At 42.5% G+C, this 23467-nt stretch overlaps 1 protein-coding gene across 2 annotated transcripts in view; it reads left to right on the top strand.

Moving 5' to 3' along the window:
• Positions 1-23467, top strand: part of XPO6 (exportin 6) — a 45527-nt gene that overhangs the window by 4211 nt on the left and 17849 nt on the right. The window contains exons 2-13 of one of the 2 annotated variants that reach the window (XM_083584942.1): positions 8167-8257; positions 10063-10175; positions 11036-11233; positions 12269-12428; positions 12735-12812; positions 14726-14787; positions 14900-14930; positions 17234-17267; positions 17426-17552; positions 18517-18626; positions 21746-21854; positions 22295-22387. In XM_083584942.1, coding sequence (XP_083441068.1) covers positions 8167-8257; positions 10063-10175; positions 11036-11233; positions 12269-12428; positions 12735-12812; positions 14726-14787; positions 14900-14930; positions 17234-17267; positions 17426-17552; positions 18517-18626; positions 21746-21854; positions 22295-22387 — 1206 coding nt within the window. Of the gene's footprint in view, positions 1-8166; positions 8258-10062; positions 10176-11035; positions 11234-12268; positions 12429-12734; positions 12813-14333; positions 14788-14899; positions 14931-17233; positions 17268-17425; positions 17553-18516; positions 18627-21745; positions 21855-22294; positions 22388-23467 lie in introns of both variants that reach the window. The other variant, XM_083584941.1, reaches the window with a different exon arrangement.

Below are 23467 nucleotides of genomic sequence, written 5' to 3'. Positions count from 1 at the left end.
TGCGCAACCTCGCCATCGCTCCCGGAACTTGCTTGCGGGGCTGGGGGCGGGGTAAGCCCGAGCTTCCCCCGACCCCAGCCCCCAGAACAGGCTGTTGCCCGCAAGCCTTGCGAGCCCTGGGGAACTCCCCCCGGGCACGCAAGGCTTGCGGACACCTGCGCGAAGCACGGGGCATCCTCCGGAGGGCGCCCCGTGCTTCGGGCTGCAGGCTGCTGCCCACAAGCCTTGCGAGCCCGCAGGGAACTCCCGCCGGGCTCGCAAGGCTTGCGGATAGCTTCCTGGAGAGGGAGAGGGGTCCGTGTGCACCAACGCCTCTCGCTCTCCAGGCTTCAGCGAAAGCCTGCATTCGCCCCATAGGACGCACACACATTTCCCCTTCATTTTTGGAGGGGAAAAAGTGTGTCTTATAGGGCGAAAAATACGGTAAAAAGAAAGTGTTACTGACCCCCCCCCCCCCATGGCAACTAAACATTCTGTTTTGGCACCCACAACCCAAGTCCCATGAGCCATTTGGCTCCTAGCTTTTCTATCCCAGTTTCTAACACTGTAGTCAAGGTAACCTGGTGAGGGCAATATCAAGGAGAATTCCTATAGTGGTACCTCGGGTTACAGACGCTTCAGGTTACAGACTCCGCTAACCCAGAAATAGTACCCCAGGTTAAGAACTTTGCTTCAGGATGAGAACAGAAATTGTGCAGCGGTAGCAGGAGGCCCCATTAGCTAAAGTGGTGCTTCAGGTTAAGAACAGTTTCAGGTTACGAACAGACCTCCGGAACACTGTACTACTACTGAACCGAGAAGGATGGAGAATCTCCCTGGCTGTTTCCTAAGCCTTGCAAATACTTTGAGAGCAGTGAGACTTTTCTCTGATTGCTGGAATGTCTATACTCAGCACAACGGGCATGAGCTGTCACCTTTTTGCAGTTCAGCATTGTGGAAGTTCCCCACAACTTGCAATGGACCTTGAGCAGCTGCCATACAAGCCACTTCAGGGGGAGCAGGATCAGGGCAAGCAGAAATGTGGCCAACTACCAAGGCCAGTCAAAGTTGATGGGCCCCTGATTAAAATGTGTGCGCAAAACCAGATTTGAAGTTTTCATCTCAGACAGGTGCTCAGCGTTTTTCTTCAGGCTTTTTCACACTGAACATGTCTGACTATTGAAGTGACGGATGTGTATCTTCCACCCACTTCCTCAAATGTAGCTTAAGAATCTACATAGGGAGAAATAGTGGAACAAGCAGACTGAACTGAGGAAACATATTGGGTGTATTTTGTGTACTGTGTGTAATGAGAGGGCGCTGCTCTTCTCCATTACAGCTTCACTATGACACACATCTAAAACCACTGGAGTCTGTTATTTCAGTATTTCTCCTCTCTGCTATCAAAGACAGCATTCCTGCTTGTCCAAGTAATTTAATACGACCTCCATGCAATTCTTTGTTTTCGGTCCCCACTTTGTCATTGATCTTTCTAGTAAGAAGTATATTATGTCTTTCTTTTTCAAGTTCTATGTAGTTTGCCACTGATTTAGAAAGGTAGTTGGGCATGTGTCAACTGGGGAAATATCCCTAAGTGGAGGTGGTGAAGGATGTCTTTAATGTCTGTTAATATTTGTTTTCTATTAGCTGGCTGGATAACCTTTTGAGTGTGCTGTATTTGCCAGGAGCAGTGTGAAGAATGCTGTTCTAACTATCCCGAGAAACCCCAGAAGAGAGCTGGGTTCAGTTTACGTCCCCTGGTGTGATTGTCAATTAAGAACTTGACCCAGAACATTTGAGTACTTGTCAAAGCACTGCCCTAACAACTAATTACCTGTGCTGTGATATGCTCGTATGCCTGCATAAGAAACCTGATTCCCTCAATCTTCTCAAATCTGGCCAGACTGACATTAGCACCTTTCTTTAGCAGAGGGCACTCCATTAAAGCTGGATGCACTCTTGATTTATTTTGACCTGATCTGACTACTTGTGGGACTTACCTGGTATGTCCCACAGAGAAACTTACGGTCTTCAAATAAAAACATCTTGAAGGTCCCAGGCCACAGAGAGGTTAGGCTGGCCTCAACTAGAGCCAGGGCTTTTTCGGCTGTGGCTCCGATCTGGTGGAACACTCTGTCACAAGAGACTAGGGCCCTGCGGGACTTGACATCTTTCCGCAGGGCCTGCAAGACAGAGCTGTTCCACCAGGCCTTTGGCCAGGGCACAGCCTGACCCCTTCCCTCGGCAATCTTCGCGGAGCTCTGGCCCAATGGTTGCCAGTGGCTTGATTTGAATTAATTTTATAAAGAATGATTTTAGAGTGTTGTGTTGTACTTTTGTACTGTTTTATTGTTGTTAGCCGCCCTGAGCCCGGCTTCGGCTGAGGAGGGCGGGATATAAATAAAATTTATTATTATTAATTTATTATTGAGTATCCCAGGGGGGTGGCCAGAAGGCACATTCTGTGGCTACCTTGCTAAAGCTAAGCATATGTGAGTCTGGTTTGTGCCTGAAACCCTTGAGTTCATCACGGGGGTGTGGAGGGAGCAAAAGAAGAATGTAATAAGACAGGTATCTTCAATATTTTCAAACCCACTTTTAACCCCAACATTCATTTGGGGACCCTTTTAAAAATTATTTTATCATATATTTGCATGATGGTAGTGTTCCTGTTGTGACCTACCTTGGATCAGATTGTGATTCTCCAGTTGAAGATTAGTGTACGTACACCCCCCCACCCCCACCCCCGCTTCCACATCACTTCTAAGTAAACTTGGGTCTCTCCTTTAAAAAAAGCAACCTTTGCTCCATTGCTTAAAAGGAAGATATTATGTGTTTGTGAAAACACAGTGCATCAGGCCTACCCTTTCTCTCCCCCCAATCCTTGTTTGCTTCTCATTTTGAAAACCATTATTTTTATCAGAATAAATCATGCCAATTTATGCAGACTTGTTCAGAGAAGGCTGGCTAATTCAAGAGCACCTAAATCTATATTTCAAGCCATGTTAAGAAACCTCACACTGGCAGGCAGTCTAAACTTGTGGAATTGTTTGCTACCTATCAGAATGACTCAAGGTGAGAACCTAACAAGTACAGGAGCTAAAATGTCAGATTTGGATAAATTCTCATCTAGCTGCAAAGCATGCTGAGCTGGCCCTACTAAAACAGAGTGTGACTTCCTTATAGTTTAGGCTTCATCTGAAAATGAGCCAGAGTTGTGAATTACTCTGCTGAAAAGTGCTGTAAAATTTATTTCAGGATCTGAGAGAGATTGTAGCATGAGGCGGAAAATGTGGTTAGATTAGGCTGTAAATGATTACCATGCACACATCAAATATGTTAGAACAGTGGTTCTTAAAGGGTGTGACAGCGCAACCACACTGGTGTGGCAGGCAGGAGAGGATGGCAGGAAGATGCAAGGGCAATCAAAGAAACATTTAAACATTTCATTGTAATATAGTATAGTACAGTGTCAAAATTTTATATATATATATATATATATATATATATATATATATATATATATATATATATATATTCAACCAGAAGCAGTACCCACACCTCACTTCAAGAGGCTATTCTTCTGTAGTTCTCCACAATATATTGTTGTGAACAAGGATTTTCAAGTTTGACAACTATGGAAGACCAGAAAAGAGATGAGTGTTGATGAGGTGAAAGCTTGTTTGTCCTACATTAGACCTAATATAAATGAGATTACCCAACATAAAGCAAGCTCACACCTTTGTATTTTGGATAAAAATTTAAAGGACCCCTGGACGGTTAAGTCCAGTCAAAGGTGACTATGGGGGGCAGCGCTCATCTAGCTTCAGGCTGAGGGAGCCAGCATTTGTCCGCAGACAGCTTTCTGGGTCATGTGGCCAGCATGACTAAACCGCTTCTGCCGCAATGGGACACCGTGACAAGTGCCAGAGCACACAGAAATGCCGTTTACCTTCCTGCCATAGCGGTACCTATTTATCTACTTGCACTGGCGTGTTTTCAAACTGCTAGGTTGGCAGGAGCTGGGACAGAGCAACGGGAGTTCACCTCGTCATGGGGATTCGAATCATCAACCTTCTGATTGGCAAGCCCAAGAGGCTCAGTGGTTTAGACCGCTACCCACACAGTGGTGCCTCGCAAGACGAAATTAATTAGTTCCGCGAGTCTTTTCGTCTTGCACGGTTTTTTTTTTTAATAATAAATTTTTATTGGTTTTACAACATATATTAAAACACAAAAACAACTAACAATTAACAACATAACACATGAACAAACAAACATGTAAACACATATAATTTCTTAACCTCTCTTTCTTAAACCTTGTTTCAACGACTTCCCCATACCTCCCTTTTCTGCATCCCTGTTTTAAATTTTCCCAGCAACCCCTAATTTCAATACTTGTAATTCAATTTCTAATCTTTTTTTCTCTTACCCAATTATTTATCACTGCAATTCTGTTTTACATTACCCATGACATTTTAGCACTCATTAATTTTACAACAGTTCTTAAGATAAACTTTAAATTTCTTCCAATCTTCTTCCACCGTCTCTTTCCCTTGGTCTCGGATTCTGCCAGTCATCTCAGCCAGTCCCATATAGTCAATCACTTTCGTCTGCCACTCTTCCAGCGTGGGTAGTTCTTGTGTCTTCCAATACTTTGCTAAAAGAACTCTTGCTGCTGTTGTAGCATACATAAAAAACGTCCTATCTTTCCTTGACACCAATTGGCCCACCATGCCCAGGAGGAAGGCCTCTGGTTTCTCGTCTTGCGCGGTTTTTTGTCTTGCGAAGCACGGTCCATCGCAACTGCACCTCTTCAAGCGGCTTTAAGAAAAAAGGAAACAAACTCGCAAGACGTTTTCGTCTTGCGAAGCAAGCCCATAGGGAAAATCGTCTTGCGAAGCAACTAAAAAAACGAAAAACTCTTTCGTCTTGCGAGCTTTTCGTCTTCCGAGGCATTCGTCTTGCGAGGTACCACTGTAGTTGCCTTTGACTGGACTTAACCTAGGCTTGCCATATTTCAAAAAGTAAAACAGCCCCCAAATTGTTGAGTTTTGTGATGTAAATGATGCCACGCAAAAATAGGTTTATTGAGCTTGAAGGTGGTGAGAAAAAGGCAGTTGGGCTGAAGGGAGAGGAAGGGGATGGGGAGGGCAACTAGCAGGTGTGTACACACAGAGAGAGACTCGCCCCACGTGCTGCCCACCATCCACCCTCAATAACACACTCTCTTCTCTTGGCTGCCCCCCTTTTGCCATTGGTGCCCTTCGAGGTGCCTTGGAGACAGAGAGAGACTAGTAGTTTGGGGCTATTCAGTGCATTAGAGCTTCAACGAAAATGCTTGTTTCCCTTGTCCTTAAGTGTTTTATGTGGTTTAGCATTTGGTCAGGATTTGCCATATTTACCTCTCATATATTGTTGCAATCAATATTCTGTTTTGAGCTGCTGATTGAAGACAAGTGAGGTTAACAGCTTGTGCTCATAATGTTACAGCTTTTAAAAATATCCCCTTTCCAAGCACATGCTCCAACAGAACCAAGGTTGAATTCATTAGTCCCAGTGTTTGGGGGTACAGGGAGTACTTCACTACAGTGTTCACAACTCCCATTGCTCTAGGAACATTTTGTGACAGGGAATTTGATTAACGTGAGCAGTTTCTGAGCTCTGGGCACTGAACTGTGCCTACGATTTCAGATTAAAACTGCAGAGTGGAAGGAAAGGAGGACCTTTTTCTGCCTCCCCACTTCCAGCTACTCTCTGAAGACTGGAGAAGAGACCCTCTTAAGAATATTAGGAGGGGGTGGGCAGGGGAATGACTAGACCATGTGAAAAATGGAACATAATATTTTAGCTGCAGTTCATTCATTTTCAGTTTTGTATTCTTGTTATAAAAAAGCATGCCCGGACATTCCGTTGTTTCGCCGATAATCTAGGTTGAAGGTGCCATTTAGCTCAGTTTTTAACACTGCTTCACTACTCTTTAGACATAGCAGCTGAAATCTAAAAAATGAGTTTCTTTTGTATTCTAAAGAGCTGGCTGGGAACCCAGCCCACTGGAGTATAGGAATTATAAAAAATTTCCCAAATCTTCTTGCTTCCTCTTCCAGAGAGCCTTTTATTTTGAATTATGCACTGATGGAATTAAAATACATCCTTTTTGTAAATGTCTGGCAGTGCACATGGGATTCAGAGTTGAATACATCTGGAATTGCGGGTAGAATTGCAGCATGGCTGAGATTCCCATTTTACAGATAAGAAAAGTGCATAAGAAGGAACAGTTTGAGCCATGGCAAGCTAGGAATGACCCCAGTTTCCCAGAATTGCTCAGCATTGTCTCTACGAAGGCCAGAATAGGGTTCGGAAGGTAACCTTGGAAGGTGTAGCTGGTCCTTGTCTGCTGCTGCAGGGGGATACAGTACTTGGCAATAGGTTATCTTTTGTTGTTGTTGACCTCTTTTCTTATCCTGAGTTAGACAACTGGTCAATTAATTCAGTATTGTCTACAGTGAATGGCAGCAGCTTTCTAGGGTTTCAGACAGGGGTCCCTCCCAACCCTACTTAGAGATGCTGGAGGTGAAACCTGGGACCTTTTGAATTTTGAATCCCAGTGCAAGGCAAAGGAGTACAGAATAGCTGTTCTGAGCATTCTGGCCAAGCATGGAGCCGGGAAAGATTTTTTTAAAAAACCTTTTCGAAAATATTTGAATGTAATAGCATACAAAGTAGCTTAGAGAACTGAAGAAAAAGTATGGTAGAAAGTCTTGTGTACAGTTCTGCTTTTGCATCTGCTGTCAAAAATGTGATTAAAGAATAACTTAGAGTCCTTAGAGCATATAAACGCAGGATTGGTTTTGACAACCGTCCATTCTTTATCGTTATTAGAATAACCTTCTCTCAACAAACATTCTTAAAGGATAGGTTTCTATTTTAAGCTTATGAAGAGAATATGAAAATGCAGTATTCTGTTGCTAAGATACAAACTGCAGTGTGTAAGCCTGTCTAAATGTAGCTTTTGTAAAGGTGTTTCTGAGTTCAGAACTGGTTAAGTATATTTTTCCTTACCACTACTTTCCATTGGAAATTGAGGAAATCCAGTTGTAACAGGGTGGATACTCTAGAAATGCAGTTTTGTATGTTAAAAGCTAAAAATATTTTTCAGGCATAGTCTTGGAAAGCTCCCTAGAACAGTTGCGATGCTGGATTCCTTGAGCTCTGGCTGCCTGCTTTTGTCATTTAATACTGAATATGCAACAATAGCTAGGCTTCATTCTCTATGTAACATTTTAAAAGCAAATTCTCACCTGTTGTAACAATACTTCGGCTATCTTATTCATTTATAACTATTAGTAAAATGACTAGGCTGTGTACACACTGTAACTTAGAGCACATTCAAAGCACATTTCTCTCCTCAAAGAATTCTGGGCAATGTGGTTTGTTAAGAGTTGCTGAGAATTGTAGCTCTTTGAGGGGTAAACTACAGTGCCCACAATTCTTTTTAGGGGGGGACATGTGATTTGAATGCACCGTATCTCGGTTCCTGAACATAATCTTCTTGCACTCAGCGGAAGCTGCATCACATGTTCGGGTTCCAAAAAACATTCAAAAATGGAAGCATTTACTTCCAGGTTTTCGGCGTTTGGCTTCCGAAATGTTTGACAACGGGGGCGTTTGGGAACTGAGGTACCACTGTACTTTAAAGGTGTATGTTGTGCATACAGCCTTAGGCCCTGTTAGACAATCTGGTTTGAGCTCACCTTACTCATCCCTTCCTCTCTTGTGTGCAAATTCCCCTGCCCTCTTCTTCCTAGGTATGCTCAATCTTGATCTGTAAACCTTGGCTTTGGTACTTAACCAGAGCCTTTGTTCCATTAAGGGCTCTGTGAACTCTGCCTCCAGATTTCCAAATTCTGTAATAAGAATGCCCAAATGTTCTTGTAAACACAAAACTTAAATGGATCTACGCTGCATAATTTTGCTCATAAGACAGGAGGGTTTGGGGTTGGTTGTTTTTTTGTGAGGAGAATGTTTGGGGTGGGAGAACATGAGCAGAAAGGTAGAAGGAGTGTTTAGGTCCAACATAGGTAGCCTAATAGATAGATTAATTAATGGGAAAAAAAACCCTAGAGCAATATTAGGTTGAACTAGGGGAACCTAATGTTAACACTGTTCTTGAAATGTCATTGTCAGGCATCAGAAGAGGCCTCGCTGCGAGCTTTGGAGAGTCTAATGACAGAGTTTTTCCACAATTGCACTACTAATGAAAGGAAGCGTGAGATTGGTAAGCTCAGTATCATTTCCACATTCTCCAGCCTCAGTACCAAATGCCTTTGGCTAGGCATGACACCTGAAAGGATGGCAACAGGTTTCATAGTTAAAATCTGTGGGTTTTATCCAGATAAGATATTCTCTGAGTAGTTCTACCATTGGATGCAACCCAGTGTGTATTTTTTATATGTCCACTTCATTTCATATTTCACTGCATGCTTAAAGCTCATTGAATGCAACCAAAGCTTTCAGAAACACATAGGCCTCCCTTGACTGGAGGGCAGATGTCATTTGGATGATCAAAGTACTAATATCTGTGCTTAAGTGCTTGATCAAGTCTTGCTTAGAAGTCCCCTAAAACCTACATGAATGAATAGATGTGTTACAATGCCTCTTGAGCTGTGAATTAGTGAACCACTCAGAAGGAATTGTTACTACTTCAGGCAAGTAGATAATGGCATTTCCTACATTATGTGCTGTCATAGAGGTGGGGGTCTCCAACATGAAATCCATGGGCATCACTATGTCCTCAGATACCCTCTCTCTGACACTGCCAAGACCCCCCTCTCGCTCCCAATTTTGTTTTGTATTATCTTTTGGAGAAAATGACTTTTGAGGAGACAGGCTTGTTTGGGGGGTTTACTCTTCTGAGTATTTACTCTTCTGAGTATTCCCAGTTGTTCTTCTGTGAAATTAGGATTTTATGGTGCCAACAACAACTTTTTAGATTTATATATGTGTCCCTGGGCCCCCAAAGGCCAGGTACCCCTGCCATATAGACTCTGTGCCTTGTTTTACTTAATAGATGCACAAGCAGAAATGCACAAATGGAATTCAGAAAGTATGTGTGAGTTATTTAGCTTCTTGTGGAACTGCAAAACTGCAAGTTCTTACTTTCTCCCACTTGCTGCCGCCTCCTGCATCCATTTCAGCATGGGAATAGTCTGCATACCACAATATGCCCCCAGAGGACTCTTTCAAAAGAAATTTTCTCTGCCGGGAGGCATGAGCTAGTTTCAGAGCCATTATCTTTAGGTATCCAGTCATTGGAAGGGTGATTCAAATCTGACGTGAACCATAATGAGAACCTATTATCCTTCCTTTGACTCCCTTTGGATAAGTTGTTTTGAGTCAAATTTAGATGCAGAGGTTGACCCACCTCTTTAAACGTGCAGTTGGTTCAATCATGTGTAAAGCAGGAGTTCTAATTTTAAGAATGAAAGGGGTACACGAGGAGGAGGGGTTGTTGAAATTGCTCCCCCTCCCTCCACAGGTTAGCTCACCCCCACAATCTTGTCTTCCAGAAGTACCAGAAATGAACCCTGCATAAGCAGTGGACATGGAAAGAAATTAGTACCCCTTCCCTATGTCTTCCTTTGTTCTCAAAACAGAATGCACACAGGACACACACCCTTTCCTTGCTTGACATGTGATCAGGTCAGGGCTGCAATTAAAGAGACTGGTCTTACAGCACCATCATGTTTAGTGTGATCCTTGGACCTGCCAGACTCCCATGTCTGTTACCTAAATTCAGAAGCCCATTGTTTCCTTTAGAAATCTGCTTGGCCTTCCCTGCTTTCCACCATTGAATGATAAACGCAGAGAGCTAGCAGTCCTGAGCTTCCTTACTTTTATGTTCAAGAAGGTACTACATTTTGTACCCCAGGTTGCCCCAAAGTCCAATTGCATAATAATCTGTGAGCCCTTCCCTGCCCCCTGTGTAAGGTGCAGTTTATTTGGAACAGGCTACTGAATTGCCAAATGACTTGAAATTCTATGAATTTTAACACAGTTTTTTTGGGGGGGGTTTTAAACCAGAGGAGCTCCTGAACAACTTTGCCCAGCAGATTGGCGCCTGGAGATTCTGCCTCTATTTCCTGTCGAGCACAAGAAATGACTATGTAATGATGTACAGTTTGACAGTGTTTGAGGTAAGGTACTAGGCAAGAGTAAATTTGCTCAAAGCATGCCTCTTACGAATTCTGTTTCACTCAGTTAACTCTGTTGTGGTGATAATTCAAGCTGGTCCAGGAGTATGGATAGCCTTGGGTCCCCAGATGGTGTTGGACTATAACTCCCATGAGCCCCAGCCAGCATGGTTGCAGATGATAGGTACTATAGTCCAGTAACATCTGGGGACCTAAGGTTGGGAAAGGCTGCCTTAGATTATGCTTCCGTTATACCATCAGATTGTTTGCTGTGTTTAATGACAACTTTTTGCACTATGAGTATTTCCCATTCCATACAGAGCAGCAGAGATGATGAGTTTGAATTGATTTTTGTAACTCTGATTTAAAGATAGCAAATGTTGGTCACCTGTTATTCTTACAGATGGGTTTTCCTTTTGGCAGACAGATTTCCATTATCTTGTTTATTTATTGCATTTTATGAGATAATTCCCAAGGATTTCAGTCTAACCTTAGTATTAATGATCACCATTAAATATATCCCTTGTTTTTTGTTAGCTGTCTTGAAAGGTTAAATATTTTCTGCTCTGGCCATGAACAGGGACATGCTTTAGGTGCTAATTAGTAGGGTTACGATTTCCCCTCTTTACTAGTTGGGAATACATCGTTCAATTGTCAGCAAATATTTTACTGTTTTATTCCATTACTAAGTAAATATTCTGAAGCAGATTTCCAGATAGTCAGCATTTTCCTAGATTTGGTATTATGCCCTCTAGGTTTAATATCATGACTGTCAGCTCTTAACAGTAGCCGTAAGCAAGATATTTCAAAGATTCCAAGTTTAGTACAAAATGACATCTCACTTTCTTTTGTTCTTCCCACAGAACCTGATTAACAAGATGTGGCTTGGGGTTCCATCACAAGATAAAATGGAGATTCGCAGCTGCCTGCCCAAGCTTCTTTTGACTCACCACAAAACTCTGCCTTACTTCATTAGGAACAAACTTTGCAAAGTCATTGTGGATATTGGCCGGCAAGACTGGCCAATGTTCTACCATGACTTCTTTACAAACATCTTACAGGTAAGGCAGTCCTTTAAAAATCCTTGACTGAAGTTGGCTTTCTTGAGCATGTCCAAATGAAAAATTTGAGAGAGGGAATGATGGCCTAATATGTTAGTACATTTTCGGTTTTCTTGTTGAAGGGAAACCAAAGGATAAAATTGTGATGTGTTTCCTAAAAATCCTTTCATTTTGTTAAAGCCTAGCTTGTCTTACATAAATATATCATCTTCAGTAACACAGCTGTCTAAAATCTGCTAATTTTTAGTTCTAGTATAAGAGAGCATGCTATGAACCCAAGTGCCATAGCTAAAATTTTCGTTTAGCCATGCTCTTATTTGAATAATCTCACCATCTCTCTACTTCAGCATGCTATCTGTAATATGCATATAATAAACTAGTCTACCTTTCAAAGTTACTGTTAGAATTATGTGATATATACTGTCCTCAGAAAACAGCATTTTATAAATGCACATTGTTTTATTAGAATTGCCATATCACAGGGAGCTAGCATTTTCAAGTAAATTATTAAAAATCTGTACTATTGCTTAGACTGGCTTCACACATTGCTTATTCATCTCCATGCTAGGAAATGCAGGTATTGTGTTATGTGTGAACAGTCTTGCCAGTGTCTGTCTGTCAGCTTTGTGTAGCCATTACACATAATGGATGTCCCCCAAGCAAAAAAGTCTTATTATTGGTGCCACTTAACATGTTACAACAGAGTGCATCTCTGGAGGACCAATTCCTGTATCATGCTGGTACCATATATTTTTTTGCTTTCTTTTCTCTCTCATTCAATATTCCAGGTAATTTTTGCCCTTCTGTTTACTACAACGAATATATAGCTCTGCCTTTTCCACTTTGTCTTTCCACTGATGTCTTTGGGACTAGAAGATGGCATGTAGAAGCTTTCCTGTTCAAAAACACTGTAGAGATAAGATGTCTGCATTCTAAGGCTAAATTTATTGCCCCCCTCTTTAGAACACTGTAGTTCATCTACCAAATTCAAAGAAGCTGTTGTCTGCCAATACTTAAACCTGACTTTCCTAACAGTTGATCCAATCCCCTGCGACAACTCCACTTGGGCTGATCATGCTGAAGACAACATCGGAAGAGTTGGCATGCCCCCGGGAGGACCTCAGCATAGCAAGGAAGGAAGAGTTGCGCAAACTGCTCCTGGAGCAGGTTCAGACTGTCCTTGGGCTTCTCACAGGTTAGTGGAAATGACAGACATGTGGTGGTGGAGGGGGCAGCACCCTTGTATTAAAGCAGTACAAAATATGAGACAAAGGTCATAACTTCCTCTGACATAAGAATACAGCAGAACTATTAATTCTCGTTTAGCAAACGATAATGGAGCTCTCTGCTGCAAGGCATGTACTGAGTTCCTCTGTCAGGCTTGGAACAATGCTTTCCCTGGGTGCAGGAGCAGCCTTAGTTTACATGAAACTGTTACTTAATGTGGTATAATGGGAACTCTCATGCAATTGCTGGGGATTTTGCTCTTCTTTTCTGATAGGTATTTTGGAAAGCATCTGGGATAAGTACAGTGTCACTGCTGCCACTCCACCACCATCTCCAACTTCGGGAGAAAGTGGTAAGGTTTGAACTAATCATTAATGATTTTTAAACTGTGGATTAAGACCTAGCTACGTGGGAAGAACTATGAGGTGTTGTCCAATATAGAAAAGAAATTCATTTCTCAAGCTGTAGGGGAGCTGCTGCAGTACAACACCTTTTTATACTGTGGACCATATTGAGAAGTGTCCATGGTGTGCAATCATTGCCCTAGTTCCTGGCTGGAAAGGAACCTTATTGTTAATTCCTTTCTTATGATCCAGGGCTTCTGACACTTACCCAACAATGTGGCAAGGAGCCACGCTGCAGTGGCACTCTGGCTGCTTGGGCAATGTTGTAATAAACCCTTCTGATGACATACATTCATTCATCTCATTCTTGGCAGATGTGCCACTCATAATGCTTATGAGTGTGTGCCAGAATATGGCAGTTTATACTTGCTCACTTCAAAAAAATGAGAGGAGTAGTACAACTTAGTTGATGTAACTAAAAAAACCTAATCTTGCTGAATAAATTCAGTCCAGACTAATGCATGATTTAAATGGGGAGAAGCTCAGTAGGCTTCCCTGCGTACTTAGTTAAACCTCAGCATAACTTTCAAACAGAAAAAGGGAATGGATGCTCAGAATGTATGCACCTGGAAAAAGATTCTTAATCAAGGGACTTCAGTGTGTAGCTGTGGACTGCCAAATGTCATGAAGATTGAAAAACACTGGGAAGTTTGGGAACCTCAGTCTGATCCTCGGCACATACATGCTTCTGAGCAGCTTGCTGTAAGCTACAGCTGAGACTTCAGTCTGTGAAATAGTGGGTGGAAAGTCAGAAATGATAAAACATAGCGTCTAAAAATGTGAGCGGGGAGTTGAGATGTCCCTGATTCAAATTTTGCCTCAACTAGAACCTTGACTAGCTGGATGTTACGCAACCCCACCACCACCCACACGTATTCTGAAATTTAGGAATGCTAATACTGGTCTAGTTTAGTGTTGTTAGGATCACCAAGAGAAAATATGTGAACTCCTTTGAACAGTCAAGTTTGCTATATGAATGTTGGGAGACTGGCTTGCTGTGATCAGTGAAGCTCATTGTGTGATCTTGGACCAGCTACTATCCCTTTGTTTCACCTGCCCCACAGGGATGCGGCTGGAGGCAAAAACAAGTCTGTTAGAATAAAGGACAGGGTTGTCCTATAACAATTTCAAGGGAGAGAAGTATTAATGATAATGCTGATGTTTCCATTTATCATTTCTCTACACTAGCTTGTTGTTGAAGAATACTTTTCCAATTTTATACATGTGTGATTGGTGGGTGGGTGTGGGTGTGTCAAACATATATATTTGTAAAATGTCACCATGAGCTCCATGGAGGAAGGATGGGATAAAAATATAGTAGGTGGTGGTAGATCCTGACCACAGTTTACCAGATCTGTATTTCCTGGTTTGTGTGCCAAAATGGCCAAAAGTTCTGCACCAAAAAGAGCTTGGTTCTGATCCATGTGAATTCTGCAAAGTAGACTTGGTTTTGATCTTCCCTTCCCCAGGTGACCTTTTAAGTAGCTTGTTGCAGAGTCCCAGCACAGCCAAACTATTGAACCAGCCAATCCCCGTCCTTGACACAGAGAGCGAGTACATTTGTTCCCTGGCATTGGAGTGCCTAGCCCACCTCTTCAGCTGGATCCCTCTGTCTACGAGCATCACCCCTTCCCTTCTCACCACCATATTCCATTTTGCCCGCTTTGGCTGCGACACCCGAACCAGGAAGATGTCCTCCCTCAATGGCAGCAGCCAGAACTCTGTCTTGAATCAAGAACGTGGCCGGCTTGGGGTGCTTGCCATGTCTTGCATCAATGAACTGATGTCAAAGAACTGTGTGCCTGTGGAGTTTGAGGAGTACTTGCTGCGGATGTTCCAGCAGACGTTTTACCTCTTGCAGAAGATCACCAAGGAGAACAATGCCCATACGGTGAAGAGTCGGCTGGAGGAACTGGACGAGAGGTAAGGGAGAGCCAGCCCAGACAAATCGATATTGTTGATCTTTTCTGTTTACTGCAAGACGGTCTTTACTGACTTCTTGTCATGCATGGTGTGTCTAATCACCTTTTTTCAGAGTCCCGTGATGAAGAAGGAAGGGTGGGCAGGTAGGTGTGACCAGGTACGTTGGCTGTGGGAGGCTGACGTTGCAAAGCGACTGCGGTGTTTGTATTCCTTCTTCCTCCCCCCTCCCCCCCGTTCATTACAGTTTGGCTGCAGGTCTGAGGTTGTACAAGATCTGAATTTGCCTTCATTCAGTTGTTGCTGAAAGCAGCCAAAGAGACATAGTGAGGTAAAAGGGTCTTCCTTTTCTATCTGGCCTCTTCTGTCAAATTCCAAGCAGATGGGGATGCTAATTGTAGGCATGAAATCACGCAGAACCATTAGAGATTTTAAAGGAACTTAGGAGAGCTGCAGTGGCTTGTGCTGTTGAACCAACTATGCAAAAGAAGTCGGTTTGTTTTCCTGTTCCTTTAAATATACATAGATTTACTTGTACTGTTTTTAAACAAGACACTAGTAACCTTGGGTCACATCCACACTATACATTTAAAGCACATTCAATGCACATTTAAAGCACTAGACTCCCCCCAAAGAATTCTGGGAACTAGTTTTCTCCTTGGAGAGCTGCACTTCCCGTTTCCCTTAACAAACTGCAGTTCCCAGGATCCTTTGGGTAAAGCCATGTGTTTTAGATGAGTGCTGAATGTGTATTAAATGTATGCTGTGGGATCTGCCCTTAGGGAAGTCGAGTTAGTTTGTTTTTAAAACAGAAATGTACTGAGAAAACTTTGGGCTGCTTTTGTCAATGACTTTTGACAATAAAGCAAAAGTACCTTGGCTTTCTAGAGGAGCTGCTGAAGTAGATACTGGCAGAGATGGTTATAGGATTCAGCACTCCTTGTGCTTCAAATTGCTGCCAGACAGGGATTCAAGGGATCTGTTGGTGCAACTGACAATATCATTTGTTTCTACAAATGAATGTTCCTGGAAGGCTAACTTCAAAAACAAGAAGTAGTGGAGTTATAAGTCAGCACTAGTCTGACTTTTCTTAGACTTTGAGCACCTGGAAGGCATCCAGCCTAGACATACCTTATCCAATTCCCAGTTTTTTCTACACCCACTCACCTCAATCATTTACCTAATATCTTCCTTCTTTCCTAGTAGACACTTCTGCTTCAAAGGAGAGGGCATATTATGTAAAACATCTTCTAGCTCCTGCATGTCACCAGTAACCATGCTGTGCTGTTCTTTTTTTAAAATGAGGATTAACTGAACTGAGTATTAAATTTGTGAGCAGCAAATCAAATGTGAGCAGGCCTCTCAAAATTCCTTCGTATTTGGGAGGAAAGTCTTCCTATTGTGACTTTCTGGCCTACTTTTTCCTCATTCACTACATAAAAGTCTACCTGCCCATTTCTTCTTAACACTACCACCACCTAGCACGCTATATTTCAGAAGCAGGTCAGACTTTGCCCAATCCTGGTATAGAGAGCTGCTGTGAATTGGCCTTTCTGAGTTAAAATGATGATTCTAAGTTTGAATTCTCTTGGTGGCCTGAAGGAATCCATTTCCCTCACATCTGATACTTGGAGGGTCACAGTACTGGTCTATATTTTGGGGCTGATCTAAGGATCACCAGGATAATCGACACAAAGCAAGCTGAGCGTGTGAAAGAAATGTTCGGCAAATAACAATTATTATAATTTTGTCTCTCTTTCAGAGGCACTTAAGGTACAAAACAGAAGACGTTAAGACAACCAGTAAAGTTGTCCAGGGTCTCAGTGTGTGCTGTGTACGAAGGAACTCTCAAGTTCTGTGGCTAGGGGGGAAAAACTTGAGTGTGTATCTCTGTTTTGCAATGTTCTTTTAATAAGCTTCCGCTCCCCCAAGAACTGGAGGGTTTTGCAGCTGTGTGATTGTTCTGCCTTCAGGTGGGGACCTGACTTGAACAGTGATGGGGCACCAGCAGCCCTCCAACTCCCATCAACCCTAGCTACCAGGGCCAGCGGGAGCAGGAATCCCTGGACTATAAAGTTTTTGGGGAGGAGAACAGCTTTGTTCTTCCCTGCCAAAGCCTTGTGTTCTTTCATAAATCAATACCTTAATAGTAGAAGACATTAGTTGTGCTATAGATGGATCCACTGGGATCATTTGGTTTTCAAAAGCACCACCCCTTTCCCCCATCCATCATTCCCTATCAAGGCCAGCTCTGAAAGTCCTTCTGGTTTCAAAATTGGCATGCTATGTGGCATAGCAGGCTGTGGCTTGAGATGCACAACTATGTTTCAGCTAACATAGGTGACAGTGAAATACATAATGGGATTTCTTAGCAGAAGGTTTGAGTTGGTATTTTGACAAAAGCCAAAGTTGCCGTTGACGAGAGAATCTCTTTCTTGCTATGTTTCAGGTAATAATGGAATGAAGGGTTTCCCGCCGTGTAGGTAATTTCTGTAGGGATTTAATTTGTTTTTAAAATGGCTGCAAAATGCGTTGTTTAATGAAAAAGGTATGAAGTAAATTTAAATGTTTCAGTGCTGCTGTTGCTTCTGTCAGTATTCAGGTTGACTTGATCAGGTTTTCTCTCGTCTTTCCCTTGTAGTTACATAGAGAAGTTTACTGACTTTCTGCGCCTCTTTGTGAGTGTCCACTTGAGGAGGATTGAGTCTTACTCCCAGTTTCCCGTGGTTGAATTCCTTGCATTGCTGTTCAAGTACACGTTTCATCAGGTACAACACTGGCATGTCTCTTCTCCTTAATACAGCTTTGTTTAGAGTTGATTATCCTATAAGGTTTCACATGAAAACATTCTGTCAGGTTTTTACTGCATTCGAATTAAAATGTTACTCTTGTGTTGCAAAATAGCAGCAATCCTGGTCTCCAGATTGACCGCTGAAAGCCCTGGATGTATATTTCAGTGATTTCCTGGCATGCCTGGAAATATTATATTGGGTACCACACAACACAGAGGTCTTGACTGAGATCAAATCTCAGTAGCTGTTTTGGTTTCCAGGAAAACAAAAATACGGAGCCAATGAGCAAATGAGGCAGTATTTAGTTTTGATTTAAAAATGTACCTTTTATTTGGACCAGCTTTTCTTTCAAATGCAGGATACAAGCATTTGAATCTCTCAGGCTTGTTCAAAGATAAGGAGTGCAGAATGAGATGCTTCTGTGCCAAGATATGGTGTTTGCGTATCTTCTTTTGTCTCTGCATTGTTGTTGTTGTTTTCCAGCTCCAGGGTACAGTAAGATAATTAAAACAGAACCTAAATAAAAAAAGAACATTTGCATTACTCTCTCTTCAAACCCCAAGGGGTTCTCAGAGCAACTGGTCATGAAAATAAGAATGAAAAGACCTAACAAAATTGGGACCTAAAAACCTATCAGGGTGGTTTAACAATCAATTCCTCTTCCAGGGAACTCTGGGAATTGTAGCTCTGGCAGGGGAATAGGAGTCTCCAAACAATTCCCAGCACCCTTAACTAGTTCACAGAATTCTTTGGGGAAGCCATGACTGTTTAAAGTGGTATGATTCTGCTTTTAATGTATGGTGTGAATGTGGTCTAAGGTGACATTAGGAGGAAGGCAAGGAAGAGAAGCTCCATTGTCTATCAAGTGGCTATTACAATTCTCTCTCTATATCCAGTTTGTTCTGCTGTTAAAAATTGTCTGTTGACTTCCGTGTTTCAGCCTACCCATGAAGGTTACTTCTCCTGCTTAGACATCTGGACTCTCTTCTTGGACTACTTAACCAGTAAGATAAAGAGTCGTCTGGCAGATAAAGAAGCAGTTCTCAACAGGTAAGCAAGATGAGCAGCGCAGTGGAAGATCCCTTGCTCATTTGTATCACAGCTTTTCCTGCTGCTTCCTTCCTTCACTGGACATCATTTTGAAGGCTACAAAGGGTGTGGTTTTTTTAAAAAAAAGGCTTGTCCTTTTTCTAGCAACTTGGGATATAATCCTCTGGCTGCTCTTGCTCTGCGCAGAGGCATTCAGGATTGCAGCAGAAAAGGCCAGCTTTATTTTTCCTTGCTGTTGTTCTCACAGAGTCCATTTGGGTGCACTGCACTGGGCACAGTGGAGAGAAGCTTGCCTTCAGATATGTTTCTAAGCTAGAAAGGAAAGCCTGATCTACCAAACTTGCAGCAGAATGATGTTCCAGAATGGACTGTACCATGTCACATCACTGTAGGTTGGGGGGGGGGCGTATTTTGAATACTCTCCCACATATATAAGTTGTTATTGTTTTAAAGCACCATAAAGTTAAAAATCAAACTAGCATTCAAGGAATATTAGTTCTGTCTCAGACTAGCTTTCTAGTTTTAGACCTTTCCCCCCACATAGGTGCATTCAGAAAAAGTAACACCCCTCCTCCCGTCCCATTCTATATGAAAAGGGGTAATCCATTTTGCTGCTTTGTACAGCTGCGCATGCAGACCTAATATAGTGGGAAGAAACACTCCTTAACAGTTTCAGCCCAAGTCTCACTGGCTTGGATTAAGGAGATTGGCAGCCAGAAAGGATTAGTTGCTCACAGAGGGAGTTCCAAACCTTCATTTGCTACTTGTAAGAATGCAAGAAGAGGGAAGTTGCATCATTATTTCTGGATGTGTTTCTTTTTAATGCAACTCTTACAGCTGTCATAGGGACAGGAAGTTGTAGAGCTTTCATAGGGACAGGAAGTGTTTACCTATAAGCGTAAGCTTACTTACACCACAGGAACAGCATTTGAGGCTTCCTGTCCGTTGTAGTTTACGCCTCTTCCAAGCAGAGCCTCGTGTACAAATCAGCTAGTCTGGGTGCTCCTACCAGCCTCCCAGTTCAATTGACATCCTGGCCTGACCCTATTCCTTGCTCAGACTCTCCGCGTGCTTAAGATAGAGAGCTCATTCAATGTAGTTGTTTGTCCCTTGAAATGGTCTGCAGGAAGGGATTTGGGAGCACACCTTGGGTTTGCATGCTCAGTCCCCTCAGTGGAGGAGGAAACAAATGACCCAAAAGGGAAATGTTGGTTCGAATATAGGATCTTGGGGTTTAAATCTCCCCAGACTGCATGTTCAAATAACCACAGGATCTCTCCTTCTGTAGTTCATTTCTCACCACGCTGAGAAGAGCATGAGAGCGTGTAAGATAAGCTGTCGACAGACTCCTTCAAAGCAGGTGGGGGTGGGAGAAATACATTTTTAGCTTGCTCACTTGTCTTTTGCATATGCTGGAGGGAGCTTTTTCTCAATGCATTTTTCTTACGAAAGAATAGTGGGACAGCAAGTACTTCCTGCAACTTGCTATGTCACTGCTGGGGCTGATGTCACTCAGCGGTGTGTGGCTTCTTTCTTTTTGTTTTGCAATTGGGGAGCTTCGTGAGAAAATAGGCTGAGTTCTGCATTTGTTCAGGCAGTAAACACCACATTTCTAAGAAGGGCAGTCTTAAAAATGAAGCCATACCTGGAAATGTTGTAACGGTATTTGCGGTTTTGTAGGAAAGGGCATCAATTCCTTGTGCATGATTGGGGTTCTGGGCGTTTAAAAATATAGAATGTATATCTGTATTTGGGTCCTGCACTAGGAAAAGCAGACTTCTGCAACCTGTATAAGTTAAGCAAGTCAAACCAATTTTCATAGTATTTATTTGCATAACATATTCTGGCCGTGGGGAAGAGTGGAGAGCATTGTTAGGAAACTAATAATCCAGTTCAACTTCTGCCTCTTGAGATTTCATTGACACACTTTCCAAGCATATCTTTGAAGCCCTCAAGGACTAAAGTTTTGCTTGTTTTTAACAAGAAAAGCTAAACATCTCAAGGTGATAAATATCTGATGTGAGTATGGTGCATCAGTATTGTAGATAAATCTCAAGTTACAGGGAACACTATTGTTTTGAAATTCAAACCAGCAGCATTGCACACTCGCAACTGGAGTTTGACCTAAAAACATAGATTCTCTCCCCCCCGGAATATACAAGCCAACTTTCACTCCATATTACTCCTTTCTTAAAGGGGGGGGTGTGTGCACATGCTTTCTCTTACCCTTTTAAAAGTGCCCAGGCCTGTGACTGTGCAGGTTGAACTAGCCTTGTGGAAAACAGGTGTGGAAGTGTAGCCTGGATTTGAAATGGAAATTAGAATGACAAATAAAAGAGAGAAACAATGTATATGGAGGTAGCACAGTGAATCTTAGACTTCAAGATGGTATCAGAAGCATGAAGAGTGTGTGCAGAAGAATAAAGACAGAGAAAATGAACAGATGATATATTGGGGCAGCTTGCCCACCCTAGTACGGCCCAGATGCTGATGGGCTAAAACTCCCATCATCTCTGACTCTTGGCCATTGTGGCTGGCCTGGAAACATCTGGAGCACAGCTGGTTAGGGGAGGCAGCACCAGGGTATGTACACACTTAGCAATCAGATTTGATTATGCATAATGGAATTCCTTTCTGAGTAGCTCAATTGTGCTCTTATTTAAATGAAACGTTGCTTTCTGCCAAGGCCTTAGTGAGAACTTCCTCTCTCGTGCTTCGTTTAGCAATGACTTATCTTGAATAAGGATGTGGTGTCAGACCGAATGATACTAAAACTCATTTTCCATATATTGTCAACTCTACTGGAATGAACAGAATTCAACTAGGTCTAGCTCAAAGTGGACTCATTGGTATTAGTGGTTATAACTTAGTTCCATTAATTTTAATAGCTCTACTCTGAGTAAAACTTAGCTGAACATCACCCCATCATTACTATTATTTTGCAACCCTTTTAAAAAAAACAAATAAACCATTTTTTTCAGATGTCTCATGTCAGATGCGTGCCATGCCTTTTTCTCTTTAAGTTTAAGTAATGTTGGTATAGCTTCCCATGGACTACCATTTCCTTCCATAATAATAGTTCCAAATTTGATTGGGGTTTTCCTTTTGCTCTTTCCCAGGTACGAAGATGCCCTGGTTCTGCTGCTGACAGAAGTATTAAATCGGATACAGTTCAGGTACAACCAGGCCCAGTTGGAAGAGCTGGATGACGAGACGCTGGATGATGATGTAAGAAGCAGAAGACTGTAGACTTTAGAATTGTAATAACTGTGAAAGTAAAAAGTAGAAAACATGATGCTTCCATTGCATATTATGGAATCTGAAGGCATGTGCAGAATAGCATAGCTGAAATCTTTGAGGCTAACAGGACTTTTCACCACCTCCAATGTCTTGTGCCTTATGATTACAATCCTGGGAAGTGTGGTGTGGAGGTTATGAACCTTTTTTGCAGGTGTGCCAGGTTTTTTTAAATTTTTACTTGCAGATTTGTTTTTAAGTTGTCAGAGTAATCCAAAATGGCATTTCTTCACCCATAGCATGAACTGGAATTGCCCACTCTAACCACTTAGCATTCTGTCGCCTCATTTTTCTACTTGTGGAAAATCCGTTCCAGCAGCCCTGGTGCAAAGGCAAATAAAACAGCTGATCATGGTATTTCTTTCTCACAGCAACAGACAGAGTGGCAGCGGTACCTGCGCCAGAGCTTGGAAGTAGTGGCCAAAGTAATGGAGCTCCTGCCAACGCATGCCTTTTCGACCCTGGTAAGTGGGGAGTGTGAACTTTACTCTCACTGTCCTTCAGAGTTTAGATCCATGCCATTGTTACTTCAAACACCTGCTTTTTGATGTGAGGTGTAGCAGGAACTCCAGGTGGTTAGAAGAATTGCCTATTTGCGGTCTTCACTCCATTGAGTTCACCGAAAGCCTGACCCCAAGGTTCTGTTGTCCTGATATAAACATGCCGGATTAGTAGACGGTGGTGGAGAAATATGTTTGAGTTTGAGGATTGTGGTCCTTCTGACCTAGAATGGAGGCTCAAATAATAATAATAGTAATAATAATAACTTTTTAAAATATGAAATAGCCGGTACACATGACTCACTTGCAAAGTTTCTTTCATACACAAAAGGCATTCGCTTAACTTCAAGCAGTGCTTCAGTCGTTCACCTTTTCAAGGAATCTTAAAATCAATTGGCAAGCGTAAAGTGAAAGTATTTGGTGGAAATTGTGTTCCTGTGTGCCACTTTGTATAGAGCAGGGGTGGCTTAACCTTTTTCTGACTAGGGTCCACTTTGAGGGTTGACCACTCGTTTAACAGCGACATGCTGGCATGCGCATGTCATGAGATCATACACAGTCACATGGGCACACCTCCACCCTGGGTTCCAGTTCGAGACTGGATATCTGTTTTCTTACCTCCTTGGCAGAAATCACATCATGTACATCCTCTCTGCGGCTATTGCCACAAGGAGCATGCCAAGTTAGTAGTAGTATGAGATGGCTCTGCTAAACTTCTGCCCACTAGGAGGTAGGCTTTGAGTTCATAGACCTAGCTGGAACAACTATGCGGTTTAAATCCTGCCACGTGACATTGACTCCTGGGATGGCAGCCAAGGCATCTGATCATTTCCCTGTGTCTCCCATCTTGCTTCCCTGTTGCAAAGCTGTGACATACCTGCCGGCTAGTAACACAGCATGTCATCTCCTTGTCCGGTGGTGCTAGATTAGCACTTAGAATTCCTTGGTGTGAGATTGACACTTCTGGCAGGGATTCCCTCCCCTGCTCATCTCTTGGTGCTTTCCAGTTTGGGGACACTCAGTGCTGCAGTTTGCCAACAGATG

The sequence above is a fragment of the Podarcis filfolensis genome (assembly GCF_964270895.1).
Source record: "Podarcis filfolensis genome assembly, chromosome: 14".
Taxonomy (NCBI): Eukaryota; Metazoa; Chordata; class Lepidosauria; order Squamata; family Lacertidae; genus Podarcis; species Podarcis filfolensis.
The sequence above is the reverse complement of the archived record's forward strand: the minus strand, read 5'-3'. Positions and strand labels throughout refer to the sequence as shown.